Source organism: Chlorocebus sabaeus, chromosome 2 (genome assembly GCF_047675955.1).
Source record: "Chlorocebus sabaeus isolate Y175 chromosome 2, mChlSab1.0.hap1, whole genome shotgun sequence".
Classification (NCBI taxonomy): Eukaryota; Metazoa; Chordata; class Mammalia; order Primates; family Cercopithecidae; genus Chlorocebus; species Chlorocebus sabaeus.
The window spans coordinates 36,867,871-36,894,588 of NC_132905.1; the positions used below are offsets into that span (position 1 = coordinate 36,867,871).

The following is a 26,718-nucleotide window of genomic DNA, read 5'->3' on the forward strand; positions in this document are numbered from 1 at the left end:
AGGAACATTTAAGACACTTTTCAGATAAGCAAAAACAGGAAATTTACTACAAACAGAGTTTCACCTAAAGGAACTTCTTTTTTCTGATATGGAATCTCACTCTGTCACCCAGGCTGGAGTGCAGTGGTGTGATCTTGGCTTACTGAAACCTCTGCCTCAGCCTTCTGAGTAGCTGGGACTATAAGCGTGTGCCACCATGCCCAGCTAATTTTTGGTTTTTTTTTTTGGAGACAGAGTTTCGCTCTTGTTGCCCAGGCTGGAGTGCAGTGGCGCGATCTCGGCTCACTGCAACCTCCGCCTCCCAGGTTCAAGTGATTCTCCGGCCTCAACCTCCCAAGTAGCTGGGATTACAGGCGCATGCCACCACACTAATTTTTGTATTTTTAGTAGAGACGGGGTTTCACCATGTTGGCCAGGCTGGTCTCGAACTTCTGACATAAGGTGATCCACCCACCTTGGCCTCCCAAAGTGCTGGGATTACAGGCATGAACCACCACGCCCCAGCTGTTACAAAGTTTTAAATTCCTGATTCCTGGTGGTGCATGCCTACAATCCCAGCTACTTAGGAGGCTGAGGCAGGAGAATCGCTTGAACCCGGGAGGCAGAGGTTGCAGTGAGCTGAGATAGCACCACTGCACTCCAGCCTGGGCCACAAAGCGAGACTCTGTCTAAAAAAACCAAAAAACAAAAAAACCTCATAACGAAGCCCAGGAGCTGATGGCTTCACTGGTGAATTCTACCACTTAAAGAACTTCTACCACCTCTTCTCAAACTCTTCCAAGAACTGAGCAGAAGGGAACACTTCCAAACTCATTCTATGAGGCATTACTTGATACCAAAGCCAGGCAAGGACACTTCAGACCAAAAAAGAAAACTGCAGACCAATCCCTTATGATGCAAAAATTGATGCTAAAATCCTCAACAAAATACTAGCAAAAAGTTATTGTTTAATGGGTATACAGCTTCTGCTGGGAACAACAATGAAAAAGCTTTGGAAGCGAGGGCTGTGCGCAGTGGCTCACGCCTGTAACCCCAGCACTTTGTGAGGCCAAGGCGGGCTGATCACCTTTGAGGCCAGCCTGGCTAACACGGTGAAACCCCCTCTCTACTGCAAGTACAAAAATAGGCCAGGCTTGGTGGCAGGCCCCTGTAATCCCAGCTACTTGGGAGGCTGAAGCACAAGAATATCTTGAACCCAGGAAGCGGAGGTTGCAGTGAGCCGAGATTGCGCCACTGCACTCTAGCACCAGCAACAATGCAAGACTCCATTGTTTAAAAAAAAAAAACAAAAAAACAAAAAAAACAAAAGCAGCAGGAACTTCCTAACACCAAAGGCGGGACACCAGGGCAGTCAGAGCTGCCCCAAAAGGCCGTCCTGCCCTCTCTCTGCCCAATGGTAGAGCACCAGATGGCCGTGGGATTCCGGAAAGGGGCTGGGCTCACAACTCCTACTCAGGCTGAAGGGCTACACAACCTCCATCAGGGGCTGCGAGCTTGTTGGCAGAAAGGGCCATGCAGCACCATTAGCAACAGGGGTCAGTGGGTTAGTTCTGCTTTTTTTTTTTTTTTTTGAGACGGAGTCTCGCTCTGTCGCCCAGGCTAGAGTGCAGTGGCCGGATCTCAGCTCACTGCAAGCTCCGCCTCCCGGGTTCACGCCATTCTCCTGCCTCAGCCTCCCGAGTAGCTGGGATTACAGGCGCCCACCACCATGCCCGGCTCATTTTTTTTTTTTTTTTAGTAGAGACGGGGTTTCACCGTGTTAGCCAGGATGGTCTCGATCTCCTGACCTCGTGATCCGCCCATCTCGGCCTCCCAAAGTGCTGGGATTACAGGCTTGAGCCACCGCGCCCGGCAGTTCTGCTTTTTTAAAGTTGTTAGTTTTAAGAACGAGTAGAAGCCAAACCTGTCATTCTCTCTCAAATCTACATGTTTCTCCAGAGCCTGGACGACGTCTTCCAGATGTAGAAGTTTGGTTTCCATGTCATCCTTCTCTCTCTCCAGCGCTATTTTGGTCTCTCCCTCTTCCGGGGCGGCAAGCTGCTCCTGCCCGGAACCCCGTGGGTCTATGAGCTGGAGGTGGGATGCCAAGGACCCTCTCCTGGCAACCTCCATGCTGTGCTCCTGGCACGCAGACTCCAGGGCGCCCTCGGCCCGGGCCTGCTCCTCCGAGGCCTGCCCCTGGGTGCCCCTGCCCCAGCTTCGTGCTCGCTCTTCCTGAATGGCCTGTGGCCTCTCAGCCTGTCCCCTGCACGAAGCGGCCGGGCTCAGGGGTGACTCCCAATTCCGTGGCTGGGTTTGTGAGGCGGCCCCCTCTGTTCCCAGCAGAGGCAGCTCCCGGGGTCCAGGCTGCTCCAGCCCCGCAGGCACACCGAAAACCTCTGGCTCCTCTGGGACAGTCCCCCCATCCACCCCACAGGGCTGTACGTGTGACCACCTCTCTGAAGGCCCGTGGGATGACGGGGCAGGGGTGGGGGCCGGGCTCTTGGTGGCTTCTGGGTCCTGGGCTTGCCTGCAGCGAGACCCGGCTCCTGCCACCTCCTCGGACTCTCTGCCATCGCCTGGGGCCAGCCAGGCCAGTGGCCGCTCCCCACAGCCCGGGCTCAGTGGCAGGAGGCCACGTGCCCCCTCCCGGCCACTTCCTGCCACCAGCCCTTCTTTTGGCAGGGCTCCCAGCATCTCTGCTTCCAGGGAGAGTCCGTCCACTCGCTTCCCACCGGCAAGCTCCAACTCCTCCTCCTCGAGGGCCAACGATGCGCACATCTGGGCGCCCTTCTCGCTCGCACACGGCTGCAGCTTCAGTGCACTCTCCAAGTTCAGCTGCTCCGACCTCCGGCTCCCGTGTGGCAGGGGTCCCTGCAGCGGCTCCTCCAGCTCCAAGGTCAGGTCTCTGTGAGCAGGCAGGGCTCTCAGCCCCAACAGCTCTCCGCTCAGCTCCGCCTGGGCCTCTCTCCTGCGGAAATAGAACCCTCAGACACCACAGCCCTGCCTCCCCCAGCCCCTCTCTCGGGCTTGAAGTCTGCCCAGCTGTTTCAATGGCTGCGACCTCTTCTCTCTGTGGCTGGCTTTCTTTATCCCTCCTCGCCTCCCTCAGCCCCAGCTTCAACCTACACCCTGGGCCCTACTTAAGAGTCCACAAGAGGATCTGCCCCACGGGGCAAGGTTCTGCACGCGGAAGCCCAAGCACGAACCCTTTCCATGTGGAGTGTTCATATGGAAGATGGCCGCCACCAAGCAGGACCCGGTTGCAGCCCCTCGGCCATGCAGGTCGCGTTCTAAGCCCTCACAAGTTCCCAAATGGACAGGGCAAACATGGGACGTGGCCCACACTGCAGTGGGTTCTACAGGATCACACTGGAGACCCAGAGCCAAAACTGTCCCCTAAATCCCCAAAGCTGCTGGGCCTTGGGACCTCTGGCGGCCCGCAGGAGAGTCCAGTGGAAGTGAAGTGAGGGCCGGCAAGACTACAGCACCAGGAGGGGTATGTGGTCCATGCCTGGCCAGGGCAGGGGTGCAAGGAAGTAGTCAGAGGGGGCTCCACCTCCAAGCGTTAGCAGATCGGGAGTCCTGCAGAGTGGGGACAGCAGCTCCCCAAGAGCAGGCTGCCAGAGACAGCTAGGGGTGGGGGCCAGGTGCACAACGGCGTGGATGCTAAGAGGAGGGGGGCTGCTGGTGCCTGCCCCTCTGTCCCCAGTGGGGTCTGCAGGGACTCGGACCCAGTCTCTTACCACACGCTCTTGGCTTTAAGGGGAAATAGCTGAAAGCCTGGGGAGGCACAGGATGGAAAGATGACTTTTTTTTTTTTTGAGACAAGAGTCTCACTTTGTGGCCCAGGTTGGAGTGCAATGGCAAGATCTCAGCTCACTGCAACCTCCGCCTCCCAAATTCAAGTGATTCTCCTGCTTCAGCCTCCCAAGTAGCTGAGATTACAGGCGCCTGCTACCATGCTCAGCTAATTTTTTGTGTTTTTAGTAGAGACAGGGTTTCACCATGTTGGCCAGGCTGGTCTCAAACTCCTGAGCTCAAGCGATTTACCCGCTTTGGCCTCCCAAAGTGCTAGGATTACAGGTGTGAGCCCCTGTGTCCGGCTGGAAAGACGACTTTCTATCTGTCAGGCTGGGGGTGGCCCGGTCAGTGTGGTGGGAGGGCCCATCCTCTTCTAAGCCAGGGCCAATGCTCTCCACAGGACAGTGGGTGCCAGCTGAGCAGCAGCCTGTCTGCGATGACGAGGCACTTCCTCTCCTACCTCACATGCCCCCAACAAGAATAGACGCGGTCACTTCACATGTAGCCCACACAAGAACACACAAAACACCAGTGCAGGCTTTCTGCAAGCCTGCTCTCTCGCTTGCACACCTGAGCCTTTTTGGGAATCTCACTAACCCCAGCTGGCCATCTTTCCCATTGTTCAGGGCTTCAGGCCTTTCCCCATTTCCCCACACGCTACCCTGCCTGGCCCTGGAGAAGTGGGCAGCTCTGAGCAAGGGAGGCGATGCTCCTGCCAGGCACGGCTGAGGCAGAGGGTACAGAGCACTGGGCTGTTTATACACAGTGAACGGCTTCATGGCCCATGCTCCAATGTATATTTTAAATTTAGAGCCAGAATCCTCATGCCAGGACCTGTTCTTTTGGCACTCACCCATCTGCCCAGAGGAAAACCACCCAGTCAGGAGGCACAGCAATTATGAGTTGTTTCCTAAGTCTAATTTCAAATTTTGGTCCTTGACAAGAAACCCCAGACTTGAAATCTCGAAAGAAGCCAGCCGGACCTGATCTGCCGCAGGGCCAGGCCACACAGTGCCTGGGTGCAGCAGGGCGCCAGGCCCATCTGCTCAGGCTCGGGGCCGTGGGCTGTGTCCTGCAGCTGCTCCTGCAGGCCCCAGATGACCTCCTGAGACTTCTTGTGGAGCTCCTCCAGGTCAGCCTTCTGACCCTCCAGCATGCTGACCTCACGCCTGCAAGCCTGCTCCATGTCCTTCCTCTCCTTCTCAAAGTTCCTTTTCAGTGCCGCAATTTCCCTTTCGTAGTAATTTACCTAAAACGAGAAACATGAGCCCCATGGACCAGGAGGCCCTAAAAATGATCTGGCTGCTGACACAACACAGAAACACGAAGCCGCCTGGCACAATGTGCAAAGACCGGCATCCTGGCCCACTGAGGTGCCAGGGTGTGCTGAAGGGGACAGTGACATGAATGCTGGTGGTGCTCCCCAGGGCCTAGTGAGGTGCGAGTCACCTATTCCCCGAGGCAGGGCGGCAGGCAGGGACAGGAAGCTCGGGGCTCACTAGAGCATCTGGCCGAGCACTGCAAGGGACGCAGAGGAACGTTTACAGCACCTCGGGGTGACTCTGAACAGTGTGGAGACCCCCATGGCTGGGCAGGGCTCATTGAAGCTTCCAGTTAATCCTTTAGGGATCCCCAGGGCATGGCCACAGGCAGCTCCACCTAGCTGCCACTCAGACGGAGGAACTGGACACATGACAAGTTGTGGACACTGTCCCTCAAAAGCCACCACAGTCTAGGAACAGAACAGGACTAAGTTTATCCTGACAGCTTCATCTAGGATGGCCCTGGCCTCAAAGCCACTGAGCTACCTAGGGGGCAAATGCCAGGTCGCTCAGGCTTGGAGCACAGCCAGTAACTGATTCCCACCCGCAGACCGGCAAGGAGGGCTGGCCACGGCGCTGCCTCAAGTGTCCCCTTGTGACACTCCAGAGCATCACACCATTCCCTTCCCATCAGTTATTCTATGTCCTGTGTCCTTCCAAGGAGGGTTCGGGCAGCATGTCAGTTTTATTTGCATTTCCCTACAAACTTACCTTCTGACAGGGGCTCACAATGAGACAAAGGACTCCGGGGCAGACACACGTGGAAATGTCAGTGTGGCCAAGTAAAGCTGCCCGACACACAGCAGCTGCTCCCAAGGGCCCCACAGCCCCACAGCCCCACGCTCACCTTCGTCTCCAGCTGGGTCCTGAGGTCTTGGTAATGCTGCTTCACCTGCTCCATCATCAGCTCCGTTTCTATACTCACTGGAACAGAATTACCCAGGAATGAAATGCCTGCAAACAAGAGGACACTTCTGTTTGTCACACTGAGGATGCCACGGGGGCCCCTTCCAAACCTTCCAATCTGATATCTGGGCAACATCCATGAGGGGCAGGTGGTGCTGGCCGTGAGGATGACACTGCATCCTGAAAGTCAGCACTCCTCAGTACGCAGCATTCTGTTATTTACCACAACACTCAGAGGTGAGAATAGGTAGCTCCCCACATCATTCACAGGAGCCCCTTCAGTCTCTAAAATACGTTGTGCTGTGGTACATTTACTGCACCCTAAATCCTGTTTCCTGAAGATGTCAGGGTCACAGAGGAAATGGAAGGATGGAGTGGGCTATGGCACAGCAGATCTCCGGTGGTGCAGAGCTTTAGATGATGTGCAGATGACCAGAGCGCTGTGCACGGTGATTATCTATCTATTTAGATAACCTTTTCTTGGTGGTCCTATGTTATTATTTCATCACACAAATGATGCCAGGTTCTGAGAGGCAAGTCTGGCACACTAACCCCTGCTCGAATTAGTGCTCTGAGGCTGATGGGCAGGGAGGTGTGATGGCCAGCGGCATCCAGGTGGGACATCAATGGGGCTATGGACCCACAGTCACCACCCTGGGTGCAGGCAATCCTGGTAATGTGTGTTTCCGGGATGGGTGGCCGGCGGGGTCTTGCTCCTCCCTGCAGCTTCCTGAGAGTCTGCCAGCTGTCGGGGCTGCGCCTTGGGAGCCTGACTCCAATCCAGGAGCCAGCAAGGGAGGGGGTGCCTTAGGGGTCCCAGGAGGTCGGCCTCACATGCACAAAAGCCCCCACTAGGCGCCCCTAGAAGATTCCCATATTGCCCATTTTTTTTATTTTATTGAGTAAACAGTTTCAGGGCAAAAGGAGAACTCTGAAGTTCTCCCAGGGTTACAGATGGCAGCAAAATCTTCTCTGAGGGGCTGAGGTTGCCATGACAGGGGAGCGAGGGAAGCAGCTGGGACTGCTGGGTCCCCATGGGCTCCTGTCATAGCAGTGGACACGGAGCCACGTGCATTGAATGCTGCTATTGGGTGGGCAGAGGCCACCCCATCCTCCAAAAGCAGCACTGCAGACCTCAAGGGCGACTGCAGCACCTGGACCCCCATTCTCTCTGTAGAGGAGCCAGAGACACTTTGATGTGGGTTTTGGGGCCTCTGGGTCCGTGGAGTTTGTCCCAATCCCATTGGCTGGGAGCACAGAGGCACTCGGTCAGGTAGGGCCACTCCCCTTGGTGCCTGGTGCCTCCCTGCCTTGCTCAGACTTGCGGGATGGCGCCAGCTACCACATCACACAGAAGCAGCAAGGGCAAGCCCGACAGCCTCCGTCTGAATAGGCCTGAGTACTGGGAGGCCCCAGCACATTCACCGGGATTTAGCGCTTCAGTCTCAGCAAATACCGTGTCACTGAAACAGCACTCAGATATGGGAAGAGCCTGGGCCAGACCTGGGGCTGCCCAACCTCAGCCTCCCTTCCTCCTCCCTCTCCAGGTGACCTTCTGTGTTGCAAGGTCACCCTGTGGCATCACTGGATCCTCCTTGGAAAGACCCTGCAGAGCAGACCACCTCCCTTCAGGTCACAGCAACATCATCATCATCATCATCTCCACTCTCCTTCCCTGGCTCTGGGCCTCAGTGTCAACAGCAGGCCTTGGGTCAGCCCCCTTCCAGGGACAGGTTCCTACCTGCTGGGCCGAGTCCAGAGAGCTGCCGTCTGTACCCACCCAGGCTCCATGAGGGGCTGTGCTGGTTCTTGGGCAGCCGCGCCCACAGGCCTTCCAGCTCAGCTTGCAGCTCATCGTTGCGGTCCTGCAGGTCCTGCGAGGACAGAGCCAGACACCTCCTCTAGCAGCTGCAGCTATTCAGCCCAGCGAGATGGCTGAGCTTGCCTCCAGGAGGGTCCCCTGCAGGTGAGGTGCACTGTGAGGTGACAGCCTGTTGCTTCCCAGCTTCCAGCAGGAAACCATCTGGATTTTAAGTCGCTAACGACATGGTGAGATAAGCCAAAACAAAGGTCCTTTCTTGACTTTCTCTGCCCTACATCACTTTTAAAAACTTTTATTTTTACTTTATTTATTTAGAGACAGAATCTTGCTCTGTTCCTCAGACTGGAGTGCACTGGTGCAATCTCAGCTCACTTCAGCCTCCTCCTACCAGGTTCAAGTGATTCTCCTGCCTCAGTCTCCCAAGTAGCTGGGATTACAGGTGTGCGCCACTACGCCTGGTTAATTTATTTATTTAATTTTGTATTTTTAGTAGAGATAGGGTTTCACCATGTTGGTCAGGTTGGTCTCAAACTCCTGGCCTCAAGCGATATGCCCGCCTCAGCCTCCCAAAGTGCTGGGATTACAGGCGTAAGCCACCGTGTCTGGCCCTTACATCACTTTCTATCACTGAGTATATGGGAGGTACCCAAAAAAAAAAGCGAGGCGACTACTGGGGAGAAATGTAGAAAATGCAGAGTACGGCTAGGCATGGTGGCTCACGTCTATAATCCCAGCACTTTGGGAGGCTGAGGTCGGCAGATCACGAGGTCAAGAGATCGAGACTATCCTGGCCAACATGGCGAAACCCCATTCTCTACTAAAAATACAAAAATTAGCCGGGCGTGGTGGCGGGTGCCTGTAGTCCCAGCTACTTGGGAGTCTGAGGTAGGAGAATCGCTTTAACCCGGGAGGCATAGGTTGCAGTGAGCCAAGATCGTGCCACTGCACTCCAGCCTGGTGACAGAGTGAGACTCTGTCTCAAAAAAAAGAGAAAAGAAAATGCAGAGTACTGTCACCACCAGAAGCTACAGTCTTTGTTGGAACCGCAGTGGTGCTGCAGTGTGCATGTTGCATGTCAGGCAGTGCCCTGGGTAAGGGCAGGATTCCTTCCTCAGTGGCTGCTGAATTTGCAAAGGGTTCTGCAGCTTTAACCACCAAAGAAGAAACCATTTGCTTCAGATCATATGCCGCAAAGCAGAGAAGAACATGTCAGAAAGAAAGGATGATGTTGATAAGCAGACACTGGAGCAAGTGGAGGCTGTGTGGGCGACGGGAAGGCTAGGACACCGTGGCAGCGTGATGCTAAATCCAGGGAAAATTCTGATGAAGGCAGGATATTTGCATGGTCTTAGAGTGTCTCTCCGCTGACTGTGTATTATTAATAGTTGCAGAAAAAATGGTGATTACAGAGCAGAGAAACCAGGTGACACCACAGTTGAGTGATCAGAAGCAACACCAGCAAGCGGGACACATCACCACCTACGTGCTGTGCCAGTCGAGGACGCACAGCTTCAGGGCTGTGAACAGGAAACATCAGAAACACACAAAACGAGAACGTTGCTATGAAAAAGCAAGGAGGACAACATTCTTCAAAAATATCAATGTCATAAAGACAAAGAAAGGAAATGAGAAAGAGTAAAGCCCTGGGTGGACGCACTGAGGGAAGCGGAACTCGGCTAGCAGGTAATATGTTGCTTTGATGGCAGTTCATGAAGCTAGCAAGCATGCCTCAGTCATGGAGAAAATATTCAGTCGGGTGTTGGAAAACTTACTCTTCAGGAAATAAAAGCCCTCGCTTATGGCTTTTACAAATTTCTGTGGTTTAAAGCCTGTGTCAATTTGAAGCCTACCAAAGGTTTAATAAGCAACCTGCAAATCCATGAACTCTTCATGATCACCTGTAGCAGCAGGAAGCTGCACAGCACTGCCAGCAGAACAGGAGGAAGCGGTTTTTTTTTTTTTTTTTTTTTTTTGAGACAGAGTCCCGCTCTGTCGTCCAGGCTGGAGTGCAGTGGCACGATCTTGGCTCACTGCAAGCTCCGTCTCCAGGGTTCACACCATTCTCCTGCCTCAGCCTCCCGAGTAGCTGGGACTACAGGCGCCCACCACCACGCCCGGCTAGTTTTTGTATTTTTAGTAGAGACGGGGTTTCACCGTGTTAGCCAGGCTGGTCTCGATCTCCTGACCTCGTGATCGACCCGCCTCAGCCTCCCAAAGTGCTGGGATTACAGGCGTGAGCCACCGTGCCCGGCAGAGGAAGCGTTTCTTAGGAAGTGCACACAAGCACTGAGCCGTGAAGGGTCAGGATGTGCGTATCTGACCCTCGGATGCTAAATCATGATGTTTAGTATCTTATGGGTACTTATACACCTTTTTCTTATTAGGTAATGTATTCATATTCGGAGAGAGTTTTCATATATTCTGGATCCAAGTCTTTTATCAGATAAATACATAATTCACAAACATTTACTCCCATTTGTGTCTTTTGATCAATGGGTCTTAATTTTTATTAAATCAAACATTATTATTGTAAAAATCTATTATGAACTAGGCTTTAGAAGGTATAGTAAATAAAACTTGGATGTCGTGAAGATCACAGTGTTTTCTCCTTTTCTCAGTGGATTCTCCAGTGTTTTGTCCAGGGCCAGGTGCTGCCTTCAGTTGTCCTGTTCCTTTAATGTCCTTGACTCTGAAACATTCCCACAGCCTTTCTTTGTCTTTTATGACATAGATAATTTTGAAGAACACTGTTCTCCCTGCCCGTTTTTCATAGAAATGGTCTCATGTTGGGGTTTGCTGATGTTTCCTTTGGATTACTTGAGGCTGTGGTTCAGAAATAACGATGTCTACACGTTCACACCCACACCAACAAGCCAGTGAGCAGGTATGCGAAGGCAGAGCCAATGGGGTGAAGTGTGAACAGGTGCATGTGGGTAAAAGGTACACAGACAAGTGTTCTATGCACTAGTTTTGTTTGTGATTGTGAAAGTTTGAAATTGTTTTCATATAAAAAGTTTTTAAATGTTCTAAGTGTTAGTTTGAAACAGACAAAAAATATCCAAAAAAAGGAAAGGGGAAATATCTGAATAAATAGGTTACCATTTAAATATAAAATATCTCTGCTGTTTCAAAAAATAAAATTGAAAGAACCCCAGATGAAAAGAATAGCATGTCTTTAAGTAACAGAATCATGTTAAAGAAAGAAGAGTTTTAAATTTGAAAAATCCGGGGCACTAAAAGAACCTATTAATGGCAGGTTATCTCTAGGTTCTGAGTCTGCTCCAGCAGCTACAAGAGGAGGAAGCCGGCAGCCCACATGCAGCTGCAGTCCTAGCAGCGCACTGTCTGGACCCCACCCGCACGGCAGGCCCCACCCACCCCACACACACCAGCAGAAGGAAGGTGACGCCGCTCACCACACACAGGATTCTCAAAAGGAGAATGAGACGTGCAGGGAATGATGGCAGGGTGCCCAGATGGAGGCAAACCACAGACAGGAAGGGGGAAGCACAGCCACTGAGAACGCAAGCTCGGGCTCACCTCGATCCTCTGGGGTTGCAAAGCAACGTGTGGCAGGACAAAGTCAGGGTCACTTTACATGGGAGGGAGATCATTCACAGTGAATCGAGAACAGACCCTTAAAATCGAACAACAATGCTTTATCTGGTTCTCTGGCTATAGGGCAGCCCATGACTCACCAGCTTCACAGACAGATATTTTCTCCATAATACCTGCTCAAATTTCACATCGATTGCTCACTTAACAATGACCATCACAGTATCCCCAGAAACAATCACAGATTTTCAGCATGGGGTGATGTGGCCTTAAGATTCACACATGGAAAGAATGAGCTGTAACTAAAACCAGTTGTGCTGTGGCATCACCACCCAAGGTAACTACAGATTATCTACCGGGTAAAATTAAGTCAGTTTCAGATCATCACCTGTTCATATAGTTATAAACTATGGTTGCCCAACTTGAAAATTTTTATTAAAATTATTATTAAAGCTAACTTGCAGGAGAAATGAATGAGTGAACGTAAGCAAGCTCTACTGATACCTTCAGATATTTTTCTCATTTTTGCTGGGTGGGGGGAGCAGATTATACAGGGTCTTAAATGGCTGTTATTTGTGGATGCAGGTGTCTTATCTCTGTTCACCTGGCAATACTGCCTGGAGAGAATTACATGCCTAAAATCATCCGCTTCCATGTTATTTTCAAGCCTATACAGGGTTCTGTTAGAACAACAGTCGTAACATGACCAGCCATTCCTGATGCTGAGTGCTTGGCTGGGTTCAGTGCCTACTGTTATAACTCGTTTGGACCTAACCCTCTGTATGCCAGGATGTAAGAGGGGCAGGTGGGTCAATGACTGGGGTGTTGATGGTGAAAAAAATGTTTCTGTGTAAGTTTTGCATAAATTAACTTTTGGTAAATTAAAACCTAACAAGGAGCTGCCTATGAAAGAACCATGTGGTGAATGACTAGAGATAAAGTAACTTTTCTGTATTGTTAATAATCAACCCAACTCAACTCTAGTTTGTTTTCTTCTACACAGAATTTTCTTCAAGAGGATGGGTCCTGTGGGGTGAGACCCACGGGGCGCTGGCTGGGCCAGCCATCGGCTCGTCTGCGAGGTGGCCTTCAAGGCACTGGAACCGGGCTTTCCTCACAGAACCATTCTTGCAGATCTAGGGAAACACCTGAGCTTTACAACATTCCACGGTCTCTGCATGCTCAGGTGAGCAGGGAGGGGAAGAAATGGAGGCTTTGGAATGCCCCAGAACCTGGCAGCTTGCATTCAAAATGTGCCAAGGAGGGTGGTGGTCCAACTGCAGGCTCTGAACCTGATCAGTCACTCTGTGTCCGACAGAACCAGAAACACAGGCTGTGAGGGTGGACGTCCAGGCCTCCCAGCAGCCCACACATGGCCCAGTGGGGCAGATGAATGTGTGGCACGTTGAGGTGTGAAGTGACTTCTTTGCGCTCATTGTCTTTTTTTGGAGGGGGGAAGGAGTCGCTCTGTCGCCCAGGCTGGAGAGCAGTGGCGCGATCTTGGCTCACTGCAATCTCCGCCTCTTGGGTTCAAGTGATTCTCCTGCCTCAGCCTCCTGAGTAGCTGGGACTACAGGCATGCACCACCATACCCAGCTAATTTTTGTATTTTTAGTAGAGATGGGGTTTCACCATCTTGGCCAGGCTGGTCTTGAACTCCTGACCTTGTGAGTCACTGCTTCCGGCCTCCTTGTGCTCATTCTCTTTCGGGGCACATGGCAGTTCCAGATGCTCTGCGTCATGTGATATCACGAGGGACTGACGCAGCAGCAGGTTTGAGCATCCCGTCCACTGTTGGGCTGGCCAGTGAAGAGGCTGGCAAGAATGCAACACCACAGCACATGCCTGGCTAGTTTGTCGATCTTTTGGAAAACAGCTACGTTCCCCAAAATAGGCTATTTATGCTAACCTATTATTACGTTATTATTCTTAAATAAATTAATAAATTTAAAAAATTTCCACTTTAATTTTTACCATGGTAAATATTAAATTTAATCCACATAACCTACATCAACAAGAGCTCTTTGGGGTCCTTGAGAACGTTAAGGGTGTACGCGGGTCCTCCTGGGTTTAAGATTCATTCACCGCGTCCACTGCGCCCCGCACTCCTGTGTCTCCAACTGACAAACGGACACGCGTGGCAGGTTTGGCCCAGGAAAGCTAAACATGAACAACAGAAGACAACAATGCCCTGCATGGTGCCTGGACACACAGAGGTGGCCTTCAGGATAGGTGGCAATGAGAGCCAGGGAACCCTAAGTCTAGGAGTGTGGCAAGGCCATGGTCGAGAACGGCCGCAAGCAGAGGCTCTCCCTGGAGCAGACACTCCTGTGTTCTTGTGAACCACCTGCGTGTGGAGACCCAGAGCCTGGACATGAGACTACAAGGCAGACAGAGCGGGGCACGTACCCGGCACTTGAGCTCGTATTCCTTTAGGACTGCTGCGAACCGCTCCTCCTGGGCCAGGAGCTCTGCACTCTGTGGCTCCAGCTGAAAGTCAGACACGCAGGAAGTCACAGGTGGGCCTCAGACAGAGGGGAGACCTGCTTCTCCAGCCCCTGGGTTCCAAGAACCTGCCCAGCTTCCGCCAACACCAGGCGCTGCATCTCCAGGTACAGCCACCATCCCCCCTCCTTCTCCCTACTCCCCTGTCTAGAAGGTCACAAGGCAGAAGGATTTTCCAGATTTACCTAAGGTGGCCACACTCATCCCTGGAGCCCAGATCCTGGCCCTGGGCAGCCCCTCTTCCCGTCCTCCTCCCGAGGTGACAGCCAGGGAGGGCCCTGCTCTCCCTCCACGCCCCCCACCACTGAAGCTGTCGCTAGTGAGCAGTTGTGCTGCGCGGGCAGACAGCCCCCCACATCGTCACGCAGAGGAAGCAGAGGGAAGGCCTCACACTGACTTTCTCTTCATTCAAAATTTTAGGAGAATACCGAATTCCGTTACCTGCTGCATCTCTCCCCCGCCACCCCCACTCTGCCCAGCAGGCCCTTCCCTCTGGAGGCGCACTGTCAGCAAAGGGACGCGCCTTGTCCTTCAGCACAAACTCCAGGTCCTTCTGCAGCTTCAGGGCCAGCCTCTCCGAATCTGAAAGCTTTTCTGCCACTTCCACAATCTCCTTCTGTAGGCGACTGTTTTCCTAGGAGACACAGGCCAGTGGCTCATCAGGCTCCTGCAGGACGGAGGGGATGTGTGCAGGATGTAGGTGAGAGGCTTGCTCCCCACAGCACTGGGCATCAGGAAAGAATGCCCACCCGCCGCTCGCGAGGCACCTGGTGCTGTGCGGGCGGCTGTGCCGGGGATGGCCCCCAGCCTCCCAGGACAGACCCCAGAGCACACCCAGACTGTGGCTACCCCATCATCTTCACTTCTCTTGTCCCCTCCATTACTCTGTGCTCAGAAAGGCCATGAGTCATACAAGAAAGGGTGGGGGAGCTGGGTGCAGTGGCTCACGCCTGTAATCCCAGCACTTGGGGAGGCCGAGGCGGGCAGATCACAAGGTCAGGAAATCAAGACCATCCTGGCTAACATGGTGAAACCCCGACTCTACTAAAAATACAAAAAATTAGCCAGGCGTGGTGGCAGGAGCCTGTAGTCCTTGCTACTCAGGAGGCTGAGGCAGGAGAATGGTGTGAACCTGGGAGGTGGAGCTTGCAGTGAGTGGAGATCATGCCACTGCACTCCAGCCTGGGCGACAGAGCAAGACTCCACCAAAAAAAAAAAAAAAAAAAAAAAAAAGAAAGGGTGGGGCATACAAAAGCATTGCAAAAGTATTACAGAAAAGGCATTCTTTCAGAGCCATTCCTAAACCATCGATCTGATATTGCACCAGGACAGCTCAGATGGCCGTCGCTGGGGGAGGAGGCAGCATCTGCAGACGGTGGGGGACTACGGTGAGAAGGGTAGAGAGCAAGGCTGTTTGGGAGCTCAGGCTGCTCAGCCCCTCCTTCTGGGAGGTGAGGCAGGTGTGGGGAGTTAGGAGAGGACACAGGTGGGAGCAGAGCAGGAACTAGCACAGGAAGGGCCAGCACCTCTGTCCCACTGCAATGCCTCACTGGAGTCAACATCCGGCGACAGGTGTGACACTCACCAAAGCCCATCAAACCCTATCAGCTCCAGGCCACAAACCCAGCCTCAGGCAGGCTGGGCTTTAGGTTCTGGTCGCTTTGCTGCCCCCACAGGTGTTCCTGGTTTCTGGGGTTGAAGCACTGCTGGCTGCAGGTGCTGGTCCTCCCTGACCTCAAGTCCACCTGGCCCAGGGCAGAGAGTGGGAGTGGTGGGGAAGGAGGGGCAACGTCCTGCTGGCAAGCCAGGACCCCTTCTGCTCTGCAGCGCGTGGGACACCTCCTCACTGCGGCAGGTGCTCCTTCAGGCCCTGCCCTGAAACATAAGCTTAAGGCCACTGGCAGGTGTGATCTGGATCCTCACCCAGGATGACATGGGTATAGGGAACGCTCAGGCTCCCCCCAGCTTCTTGGATGCGCTGGGGATGCCCCTACCTTCAGGGCCAGGGTCAGCTTCTCACGGAGGCCAGCCTCCTCAGCCTGCAGGCGCCCCACGTCCCACTCTAGCGCGGCCCTCTGCCTGTGGGCCTGCTCCCAGAACAGCTCTCGCTCTGCCTCCACCTCAGACCGCAGGAGGCTCAGCCTTTCCCGGTACCCCTGCTCCAGGTGCCTGTAACATGTCACACATCACACGTCAGACATGTCATCTCAGGGCCACCCAGGGCCACGTCACCACCTTCCTAGCCTCCTCCCTCTCAGAAACGCCCCTGTCCTCAGCACGTGCAGGGCCGTCCTGCCTTGGCTGAGCTGCCCATGCTGGGAGGCAAATCTGAGGGTTGGTGCTCCTTCCTCATGGGCTGGTGGAGGTGACCCCAGACAAGGGGATCTGGTGGGTCACATGGCAAATGCCACCAGCTGCCCCCTCACAGCGAGGAGCACGGCTCCCTGGGCTGAGTCCCAAGGTGGCCCCTCCACCCGGTGTGCATGGCAGGCAACAGCCCTTTAAAGACTTTTGATACCAAATGCACATGAAAATCACCTCCCTCCCAAAGAGGGAGGCAGCATGAAACCCATGGACAGTGAATTCCCAAAGCAATCCGAGGAAGAGGTGGGGGGTATTTTTTTCTCAGATGCTACATTCATCTTTTGCAATAACCACTTCTATTACCAGGACAAACAGTGTTCAACGCTCAGTCTCATCTCTGAAACAGCAGCTTCACAGGAATTCTCAGACCACGTCTACCTAGACTGAAGACCAGTGAGGCTCTGATTCTGCAGAAGCCTGGTGACACCCATAACCAAGTCCGAGACACCTGGGCCCCACAGCCCGGGCTTTTAATCTTGGCTCAGAACTTTAAAGAAACAACACTCTAAAGGGAAGAGTATGAAGGAAGTACAATAATGAGTAATATAATACTCCACAAATCTTTTGGGGTAGTGTTAAAGCTACATATTTCCTATCAGCCTACTCTTTAAAAACTTTTGGAATATACAACAATAGGGAAATGGTCAAATAAATTACAGCAGATCCACACAAAGACCCATGTGAGATGCTCTGTGGCCATCAGAAAAGCATATACAACATGATATCAATTTTTTTTTTTTTTTTGAGACGGAGTCTCGCTCTGTCTCCCAGCCTGGAGTGCAGTGGCCGGATCTCAGCTCACTGCAAGCTCTGCCTCCCGGGTTTATGCCATTCTCCTGCCTCAGCCTCCCGAGTAGCTGGGACTACAGGCGCCCGCCACCACACCCGGCTAATTTTTTGTATTTTTTAGTAGAGACGGGGTTTCACCGTGTTAGCCAGAATGGTCTCGATCTCCTGACCTCGTGATCCGCCCGTCTCTGCCTCCCAAAGTGCTGGGATTACAGGCTTGAGCCACCGCGCCCAGCCCATGGTATCATTTTTTAAGAATTATGTGCATAGAAAAAAGGTGAAAGACATATAGAAAATGTAAACAGTGATACCCCCGGAAAATGAGATTTCTGAGTTTATCTTTCCTTTAATTGTATTTTCTAAAATGTGTGCAATAAACACATATCACTCATTACATTTATAATAAGGAAAACCTAATGCAATAATAAAAGCTACTTACAGAAACCTACTCATAACTCCCATTGCTCATGGGACAAAACCCAAGCTCTCAGGGCCACATGGGTTCTGAGGCTGCAGCTTAGCACCTCTAATGCATCCCTTCACCAGGTTCAAGGACAGAGGTGCTGCCTTCGTGTTTCCAATCCTCTAATCCTGGGAAAGACAATTCACACAAGTCTTTCCAAATGGTTGGGAGAGAATCAAGCTATACATGTGTGGACAGAAGCAAATCAGTTCTCAGTTATTCAAACTGAGTATGAAAGTCAACTTACTTCCAGCTTTGAACACAAGTGTCTCACAAGGAGCACCCTTGTCTAGGAGCTCTGCTAACCCCCAGGCTGGGATGAGGCTGTGCTTGGGAGAGAGAGGTTGCTGGAGGTCAGAGCCCAGCCCCTCAGGTCCTGAGAGGCAGCACCAAGATCCCTGTGGCACCAACAGGGATAGCTGGATCCCGACACTCAGGATGACAGTGAGAGACAGACGAACCGAGCTTATAACAGTCGTCAGGAGAAAGGAGGGGGCGTCCAGGGAGAAGAAATGAGTTCCTGGAGCTCCCCGTGGGTCTCCATGACATACTTTCAGCTCCTAAATGTTAGCAATTGTCTCCTCTGTGGAGATCCAAACTGGCCTCATGTGTGCCCTGGAAGGCAGGGAGCTATGAGAACGTCTTAAGCAACAAAGCCAAGGTCACCTCCCCTAGGGGTCGGGGGGCATCTTTTGGTCCCTCCTCTAGGAATTCCTCAGCCAGGTGGGAACGATGACGCTGCAAGGCTGGCCCAGAATAGCTCAGCTGATGGAGACCACAGAGACTCTTCCTGCCCACAGGAGCAGGGATATACAGCTTCCTAATGAAATGCCTTCCATGCTCAGGGCAGGGAACTCAGGCCTTGAGGCCTGGCCCAGCTCTTCCACGTGGAGGGCAAGGGCCCCAACCACTGCCTGTACCTGTCCCTGTACCTGGTTTTTGGCCTCACCAGACACCTCCTTATGTTTGGTGAAAGGAGACTTAACTTTTAGCTTCCCTGAAAATGACCACTGTCCTATAGGAGCTTCTCACCACCACCATAGCCACAGGAGCCAGTGGCACCAAGAACGTACACTCCAGGGGGCCTGCAGGCCGCAGAGGCCCCATGCACTCACACAGCACCCCCCACTGCACCCCACGCACACAGCACTCCCACTGCACCCCACAGGCCCCAAGCACGCTCAAAGCACCCACATGGCACCATACGGGCCCCACATACACTCACAGCACCCCTAGTGCACCCCATGGGCCCCACGCACACTCACAGCACCCCCAGTGCACCCCATGGGCCCCACGCACTCGCACTGCACCCCCAGTGCACCCCATGGGCCCCACGCACACTCACAGCACCCCCAGTGCACCCCATGGGCCCCACGCACTCGCACTGCACGCCCAGTGCACCCCATGGGCCCCACGCACTCGCACTGCACCACCGCTGCACCCCACATACCTGAGGCCCCATGCATGCTCACAGCACCTTCACTGCACCCCACATGCCCTTGCACTCCACAGGCCCCACGCACTCACACTAACTCCTTACACCACGTAGAGGTGCATGTAGATCTGGACCTGCTGTGTACGGCCGTCCCCAGCCAGCACTGGAAGGAAAGAGGAGTTGGGAGGTGCAGGTGAACAGAGGTGGGGTGAAGCCCCGCCCTGTCCCAGCCACTCGCTATGGACTGAACCACATGGAGGTGGCGGCTGCAGGAGGTGCAGCAGGGATGCCCTTCTGCCCAGAACAGATCCGTGGAAACCCTGAGGATATGGGTTATGGAGATGGGGGGTCCAATGGTCTTAGAGCTGGCCCCAGACTGTGCCTGGCTCTGGGAGGCCTGAAGGAGAGTGGCTGGGCTCTGCCCGCAAGCTTCTCCCACCTGAGATTCTTGCTCCCCAGAAAGCTGACCAGTGGCCTTCAGCTGTCCCAGAAACAGTGTAAGGCCAGGAGAAGGGAGACCTGGGTGTCAGCTTCACACACCCACGCTCACTGCTGCAGGACTGGGCCGGTTACTGAGCTGCTCTAGGACTCAGTTTGTTTGGCTGAACAATGGGAATAAATGGCCTATTTGGTCCCAGTGGCTGTTAAGTGAGACAACCCCTGGTGCACACAGGAGACACATCACAGCCGCCTTACCAACCAAAATCACTTCCCCAGAGGCCATGGACCCATCAGTAGCCCCTCAACCCCTGGACCCCCAGGTGCACAACAAAGATGCTCAGGGTTTCTTTGGTGAAGGAGAAGCAGCTTTAGGCTTCAGCCCGCGGTGCAGCTGGCACAATTCCAACATGCGATGTGGCCAGCGGCCGGGCTCCCATCTGCAGGCTCACCCTGGGGACCCTGCAGCACCCTAGGCAAACTGCCCGCATCCCTGGAGAGTGCCACACCACATGGCTCCACCGCACATAGCTCTTCTCTGCGAGCCACGCTCAGTTGAGCCACCGCCACCAGGGCCATGGCAGTGAGTGCTGTGTCTGTGTTGTGCAATGCAAAGGGTGGGCCAACCTGCAGACCAAGAACCCAAGGGCGTGGGGACAACAGGGCCAGGACTGTGGCCTTGGGCAGACCTCCCAAGCCACCAGAGGACCCACTGACAAGGGAGAATGGCAGGGAGGCCAGCCATATCTTGCTGCCCCTGCCCAAGAGCTGTGACTCAGAGCCAGGAAAGCCTGTCCTGAGCTACCCCTGGAGGACCCCCCAGGCATGTGCAAACTTCAGGTGAACAGCAGCTGAGCCCTGGCAGACATGTGCCCCACCAATAACACAGAGAAGCCCCTCTCCCTGCCTCAGCCTGGGGCACCCTCTTGGGTGGGATTTCCTCAGATGTTCTGTTCATGAAGCAGTGCAGTGGTTGTATCCTTAAACAAATCAGAAATCTAAGGCCAGGCGTGGTGGCTCACACCTGTAATCCCAGCATTTTGGGAGGCCGATGGGGGCGGATCACTTGAAGTCAGGAGTTGGTCAGCCTAGCCAACATGGTGAAACCCCATCTCTACTAAAAATACAAAAATTAGCCGGATGTGGTGGCAGGCGCCTGTAATCCCAGCTACTTGGGAGGCTGAGGCAGAATTGCTTGAACCTGGGAGGCGGAGGTTGCAGTGAGCCAAGATCGCGCCACTACACTCCAGCCTGGGCTACAGAGGGAGATTCCATCTCAAAAACAAAAACAAAAACAAATCAGACATCCTTTTCTCTGGTCTATCCAGCCACTGTTCCACATAACTGTCCCCACACTGGGGTCACTACAGCTGTGATACCTGGAGTTGGGTTCCTTCTCTGGGCTCCTTCTACCTACTGGACCAAAAGGAAGTCATTGCCAGCCCTTGCAACACAGTCACCTGCCTCTTGCATCACAGGCATGCAGCTAGGGGCAGAAAGGCTTGGCTTGCATGAGAAAGGGACCAGCAAAGCAAGGGCAGGAGGCAGGACCTCCTCAGCCCACGGGGATGCAGCCAGGGCCAGGTACTACACCAACCCCCAGAAGAGCAGGACTCCACTTTCTCAAGGTTTTGCCCCCGGGATTCCCCCTGGCTCAGGTGAAATAGGGGGGTCTCCACTCAGCCACACTCGTAGCTCTGGCCCCTGGCAGCCCTGTGTCCACTACCTGCCCTCAAAGGGGCTGGGGAGGCCCGGGTAAGAATCCTGGGCCCAGAACCCACTTGATTTTCTTCTCGGTGAGCTGCTCCAGGGCAGAGTGGCAGTCATCCATCTCTTTCACAAACTCCAGGTTCCTCTTCTCGGCCCTCTCCAGGTCCTGCCTTGCCTTGTCACGCTCCCTCACCAGCTGCTCCACCTGCCCTCTGCCACAGGAAGGAGACAGGGTCAGATGGGACCCCACTGCTGGCCTGACCCACCATGCCAGGTGGCTCTGGGCCCTGTATCTGCATCAGTGATAGAAACCAGCACACCAACTGTACAGCAGGCACTGCTCCAGCAGCCTGCTCCTGAGGCAGTTTCTACAACTGCTATGCCCATTTTCCAGATCTGTACACTGAAAGACAGGGGCCACATGACTTGGCAAGGAAAGTTTCTTGGTGGTTTCTAACCCAGGAAGACTAAGCCTGGAGTTCCACAGCATGCCACGTCGCTTACGTAGCCCCAGGGTGTGTGGGAGTTGGTCTTTGAGCCCTCTCATCGGCAGCTGGGTGTGGATCACAAGTGCCTAATTCAGTAACGGGCACATGGTGGGGAGGAGGCTGGCCACCTGTTAGCCCTCCATGGGCATCCCAGCACCCTAGTGAGCACACAGTGAGTCACCAGAGCCCAACGCAGTGGGTGTGTGTGGTCTCAGCTCTGGCCACCCTGACCCGGCTGAGGCACTGTGTAAATCACTGGTGGCACCTGCTATTCCAGTGACTGTTTCCCCGCGGAAGGAGCTTTTCTCCCTTCCTGTCCCAAGGCCAAGGGAGGGACCTGGTCAAGCCTTTCTCTGGTTCTATCTGCAGAGCTGCCTGAGGTGAGAGGCTCCGCTGTCAGCACGTGGACAGATGCAGTCTTTAGGATTGAGATTGTGGTTTCTGTCAATCTTTTCTGCAGCTTCAGAACATTGACAAAAACATAACAATCGTTTTGCAAATCTGCTTAGCAGACGGATGGCCTGAATGGTCAGCCACAGCAAACAGACACAATTAAAAGGGAATGGGTTCTCGGCCCCTCACAGGGTACTTTGTGACCACGTTTGAAAAGCACCTTTTCTTCCTCCTGTTGACAGCCCAGTCTGGGAGCTCCCTGGCGCTAGAGGCAGCGGCAGGACCCCACCTGGCACTGGTGAGCGCCTGCACCAGCAGGATGAGGCGGGGCCTCAGGTCTGTCCTTTAGAAACCTCAATAAAAAGGGCTCAGTGGGGGCCCCCAACATACAGATCCCAAACACCTCAACAAGTGGGAGGAAAGCCAGCGAGCCTTAAATTGTGTGGACTCAGACAGCCCAGGTCCTCAGGCCCCACCCAGCCGAGACACATGAATGAGCGGCTGCTATTCACCTGTCCATGCTCCGTGGCAAGATTCTACTCCTGTCCCTCTGCGAGCGCCAGCTTCAGGGACCAGAGAGCACGGGACAGACGGTGTGCAGAGCCCTGCCCTAGGACTGATCATGTGGTGTGGACAAGAGCCAACTGGTATCCTGTGTGTCCCAGACCCCCCTCCAGGCCCACCTGGCCAGCCACACTGCCACGTTCCCCAGTCCCCTGCGGCCTCTTACTGCTGGTAGCTCAGCTGCTGGTGGTAGCAGGCCAGGGCTGCCTGCTGGACGGCACTGTCCACTGTCATGAGCTCGTTGTCAAGGGCCCAGGTCAGCTCCAGAAGGTTCACCTTCTCGTCCACACTGAAGTCCAGGCTCTGGAAGCAGCAAGCCTGGTAAGCAGGAGAGGCTGAGGGACTTCCCCAAGCAGACACCTCTCTGCTCCCTCCCTGGTCCAGGGCCTAGCCCAGCATGACTGTCCCAGGCAGCACCTGCCCCTCCTGTCTGCCAAGGTCTCTGCATCTTGAGGGGTGCTCCTCCTCCATCCCTCGCAACTCTGGTGGGCTGTCAATGGCCTGGTCCTCCTGCCTCTGCCTCAGGGGTACATAGGCCCAGGCTAGACAGAATCCCTCTTCCTGGACAAACTGTCAGACACAGGCAGGGGCAAGTCCCCTGCAGGCCCTTCATGGTGACTGCTGTGGAGGCCAGGGCACAAGGCCCTTTTCCCTCTGAAATAATCTGTTTTAAGGATATGAGCCTTGGGATTTCCTGTGATGAGGCCTGCCCTGCAGCTCATGCCACCAGGAAGAGTGTAGAGAGATGGAGAGGGTCCCCACAGCAGCCCTCAGGCTTAGAGCCAAAAAGCTTTCCAGAGCGGACTGTTCTTCCCCTCAGAAGTGTGAAGAATACACCTCACAAACTTCAAAGCACAGAACAACTGGCATTCTACTGAAACAACAAAAAATAGAGCCACACACACCCTAAGCCCCTCAGCTCAAGGGAGCGGCAGCTAACGTTCTGTCGTGTTTGCTTTTTCTGCCTCTGCCTTTTCCGCCTCGGGTATTCCTGGCTCTGCTTTCCACTTGTGGCTACAAACGCCCTGCTCAGGCCAGCGGCAGGCACCATGGCAGGGCGGCTGAAGCGGGTGCCAGGACAAGCCCGGCCCAGAGTCTCCTGTGAAGCAGGGGCTGACTTTCCACGCTGCCCACTTCCCAGCAGCTCCTGAGGAGCAACGGCATCTTGGGAGAGGCTGGGGAGCTGCCTGGAAAGCTGTCCCTACACAAGCACACGCTCCCCGCCACGTCACTGGGTGGCGTAGAGGGACAGAGCCACCACAGCAGCCCGAGGTCAGAAATGATACTGAGTTGCAAGGCAGAATTTGGCAGCAATCTATTATGAAGTGAGGGAGAAGCCACCCAGGGTGTCTTTGCAGAGCAGCACCAGCAGCTCTAGTGCAAATGGGAAAGAGAATAAGTTCTGAAAGGGCAGAGGCAAGATGCACTCATCAGAGCCAGGGCGCAACAGCAGCCAGGGAACTCCCAGAGCTGTGGAGTCAGGTGTTGGGCATCTTGGAACTGAGAGACCCGTGCTCTCTGCCCTTCCTGCAAGCGATTTTTGGTGATCCTGCCTCTGCCTCTGGCTCTCAGGACAGGTGTGAGGCCAGCTGTGCAGGTCTGGCTTTGCCATCTTGGGGGACTCGGTAACAGATGAGGTTGGGCCTATGAGGGTCTTGGTCCGTGGAGTTGGGTGGACTGTTTCAAGGGCTGTGTGGGCTCCTTCCTGTATTGTCTGTCTGTGCCAACAGGACATTTTCTGAAGGAATATGACAGCGCCTCCAAGAGTTACAGGGTGCAACTTCAGGAGTCCAGCCTCAGAGAAATGCCAGCACAGCAGCAAGGACATCGATGCATATAAATGCTCCGATTTTTCACAGGAAAAGCGAAGGGCTGCACAAATTTGCAAGACAAACGGTATGATACCAATTTTGAAAAAAAAAAAAAATTTCGTCAGAATGTATAAATAATATGCATCTCTCATGTGCCAGGGAAAAGTTCTGCAGGACGCCCACCACACCAACAGCTGTCACCCACCCCATTCGGGGAGGGGCAGGTAGGCTTTCTTTCTTATTTAATAGGTTTTTGTTCCGTTGACATCCTTTCTAACAGTGGAAAGTAATGAAAATAGTAAGTCTAGTCCACTGTACCTCGTGAGACTGTCTTTCCTCACCCATGCTGGGCCCCTGCACACCTCTGCCCCTGCACAGTTGTCACCAAATTGTGCCCAGGGCAGAGCTCCTTCCAAATCTCCAGGGCTGGCCTGCGTCCCTCTGGGAAGCCTGAGCCTGTGAGGAGCTGTGTCCCATGCGAGGACCACATCTTCCCTCCCAGGCAGCCCCAGCAGAACACGGAGGGAAGGGTGTGCCTCCTGACACCCGGCCCATGGTGGGAAGGGCCTGGGGTAAGTGGGTGCCATGGGGGAGAATAGCTCAACCAGCCAGGCAGGGGCTCCAGGAGAGTTCGGGCTCACTCTGAGCTCATCAGTAACTGCAGTGACAGTGGTGCCCAACAGACATCGACATCACAACAGGCAATTTCTTTCCATTCATCTAACCTCCTTGGCCCAACATTCAGGGAAAATGTCTAAGCCACTAAAGGCTACCTTCAAATTGACTTTTTCACACTATCTTTGTATTTTATTTCTTATCCTTTTAAATTATAATGTCCTATATTTTAGTAGCAAAAATTAAAAGATATAGGTTTCTACCTGGACTTCCTTGCATGGCATCCTCTGCACAGAGCACAAACCCCTGCTGGGTCCCTGGCTTGGGGTGCTCCATCCATCCTCCTCTGCAGCAGATGGGCCCCCCAGGTTCCCTGTCCAGCTCAGGCATCACCCAGTTCCAAACCTGCAAGATTTCCCTGCCATTCTGAATCCCCTCTTGGGTCCACATGGCCAGGACCTGATCAGGAAAAGCGAAGCCAGAACCATCGTCAATGCTGGAGAAGAGGCGCAGGCTGGAGCACAGGGACACGAGGGATGAGGTCGTGGTGGTGTGGCAGCCGCTCTCCTCTGGGACCTGCATGTCAGGAAGACTCCCATAGCGCCCAGCGTCCAAAGCCTCACGCCTGTGCGCTGCTGATGTGTTCTCCATCCTCCCCAGCCTGTGCTCAGAGGGCCTCACAGGAACAGCTCATGAGACCATCCTCAGCTCTCAGAGGACAGGTCAGAGGTGCAGCCCCATCACATGACCTCTCCAAGGTCACATGGCTGTGCAGGTGAGAAAGCCGGGACATGCAACCAAGGCCCCCGACACCCAGGACTCAGGCCTTGTACCCACGTGGCCCAACTGGCCAGCCCCAGTCAGCACACTCATCATCACTTGGAGAGGGACGACAAAGGAGTTTTGACGTTCCACCCTTGAATTCACAGAGGTGGGAACCTGGCCTCACAGAGGCAGGGGCCCAGAGAGTCCATGCCAGCACCAGGAAAGTCTCAGCTGTGAAAAGAAACCCAAGGCAGGTTGGAAGGGCAGAAGTGCGCTGACCCAGGCAGAGGCGCACACACCCCCAGACCCTCAGAATGCAGCATGGGTGGCTCATGGCCAAGTTGACTTGGCGTTCGACAATGAAGGCAAGCCAGTTCAGGAGGCATCTCCCCAGCCCACACTAAGGACGACCTGTGGGACCTCATGTTGATCATTCTGGCCTTACATGGCCGCCTGACCCCTTTCCTCAGTGCTGGCTCCTGAGTTTCTTCTTTGTCGTTCTCACTGATGTTAGCCTCACTGCAGCCTCGACCTCCTGGACTCAAGTGATCCTCCTGCTCAGTCTCCCAAGTAGCTGGGACCACAGGCATGTGCCACCGCACCTAGATAATTTTTAAATCTTTGAGATGGGGTCTCACTATGTTGTCTCACCTTCTCTCAAACTCCTGGGCTCAAGTGATCTGCCTGCCTTGGCCTCCCAGACTGCTGGGACTATAGGCATGACCCACTGTGCCGGGTCCTCATTGATTTTTTTTCACCAGGTTTCTAAATTATTTAGGTTTTTAAATTAAATTAAATTAAATTAATTTATTTATTTGAGATGGAGTCTCACTCTGTCGCCCACGCTGGAGTGCAATGATGTGATCTCAGCTCACTGCAACTTCTGCCTCCTGGGTTCAAGCGATTCTCCTGCCTCAGCCTCCTGAGTAGCTAGGATTATACATGTGCACCACCACACCTGGCTAATTTTTGTATTTTTACTAGAGACAG

The 26,718-nt window shown here is 53.9% G+C and overlaps 1 protein-coding gene across 21 annotated transcripts in view; it reads right to left on the minus strand.

Annotated features, from left to right (window-relative positions):
- Positions 1 to 26,718, minus strand: part of NINL (ninein like) — a 133,758-nt gene that overhangs the window by 19,748 nt on the left and 87,292 nt on the right. For 19 of the 21 annotated variants that reach the window (XR_012089739.1, XR_012089740.1, XR_012089742.1 and 16 more), the window contains 10 exons: positions 25,369 to 25,539; positions 22,704 to 22,840; positions 21,164 to 21,304; positions 15,888 to 16,062; positions 14,417 to 14,527; positions 13,798 to 13,878; positions 7,753 to 7,885; positions 5,953 to 6,059; positions 4,767 to 5,032; positions 1,904 to 2,950 (listed from right to left, as the gene is read on the minus strand). Coding sequence is in view for 16 of the 21 variants with exons in the window: in XM_073007604.1 (XP_072863705.1) it covers positions 1,904 to 2,950; positions 4,767 to 5,032; positions 5,953 to 6,059; positions 7,753 to 7,885; positions 13,798 to 13,878; positions 14,417 to 14,527; positions 15,888 to 16,062; positions 21,164 to 21,304; positions 22,704 to 22,840; positions 25,369 to 25,539 (2,369 nt within the window). In the remaining 5 variants the exon portion in view is untranslated. The remainder of the gene's footprint in view (positions 1 to 1,903; positions 2,951 to 4,766; positions 5,033 to 5,952; positions 6,060 to 7,752; positions 7,886 to 13,797; positions 13,879 to 14,416; positions 14,528 to 15,887; positions 16,063 to 21,163; positions 21,305 to 22,703; positions 22,841 to 25,368; positions 25,540 to 26,718) is intronic. The other 2 variants (XM_073007592.1, XM_073007614.1) reach the window with 2 other exon arrangements.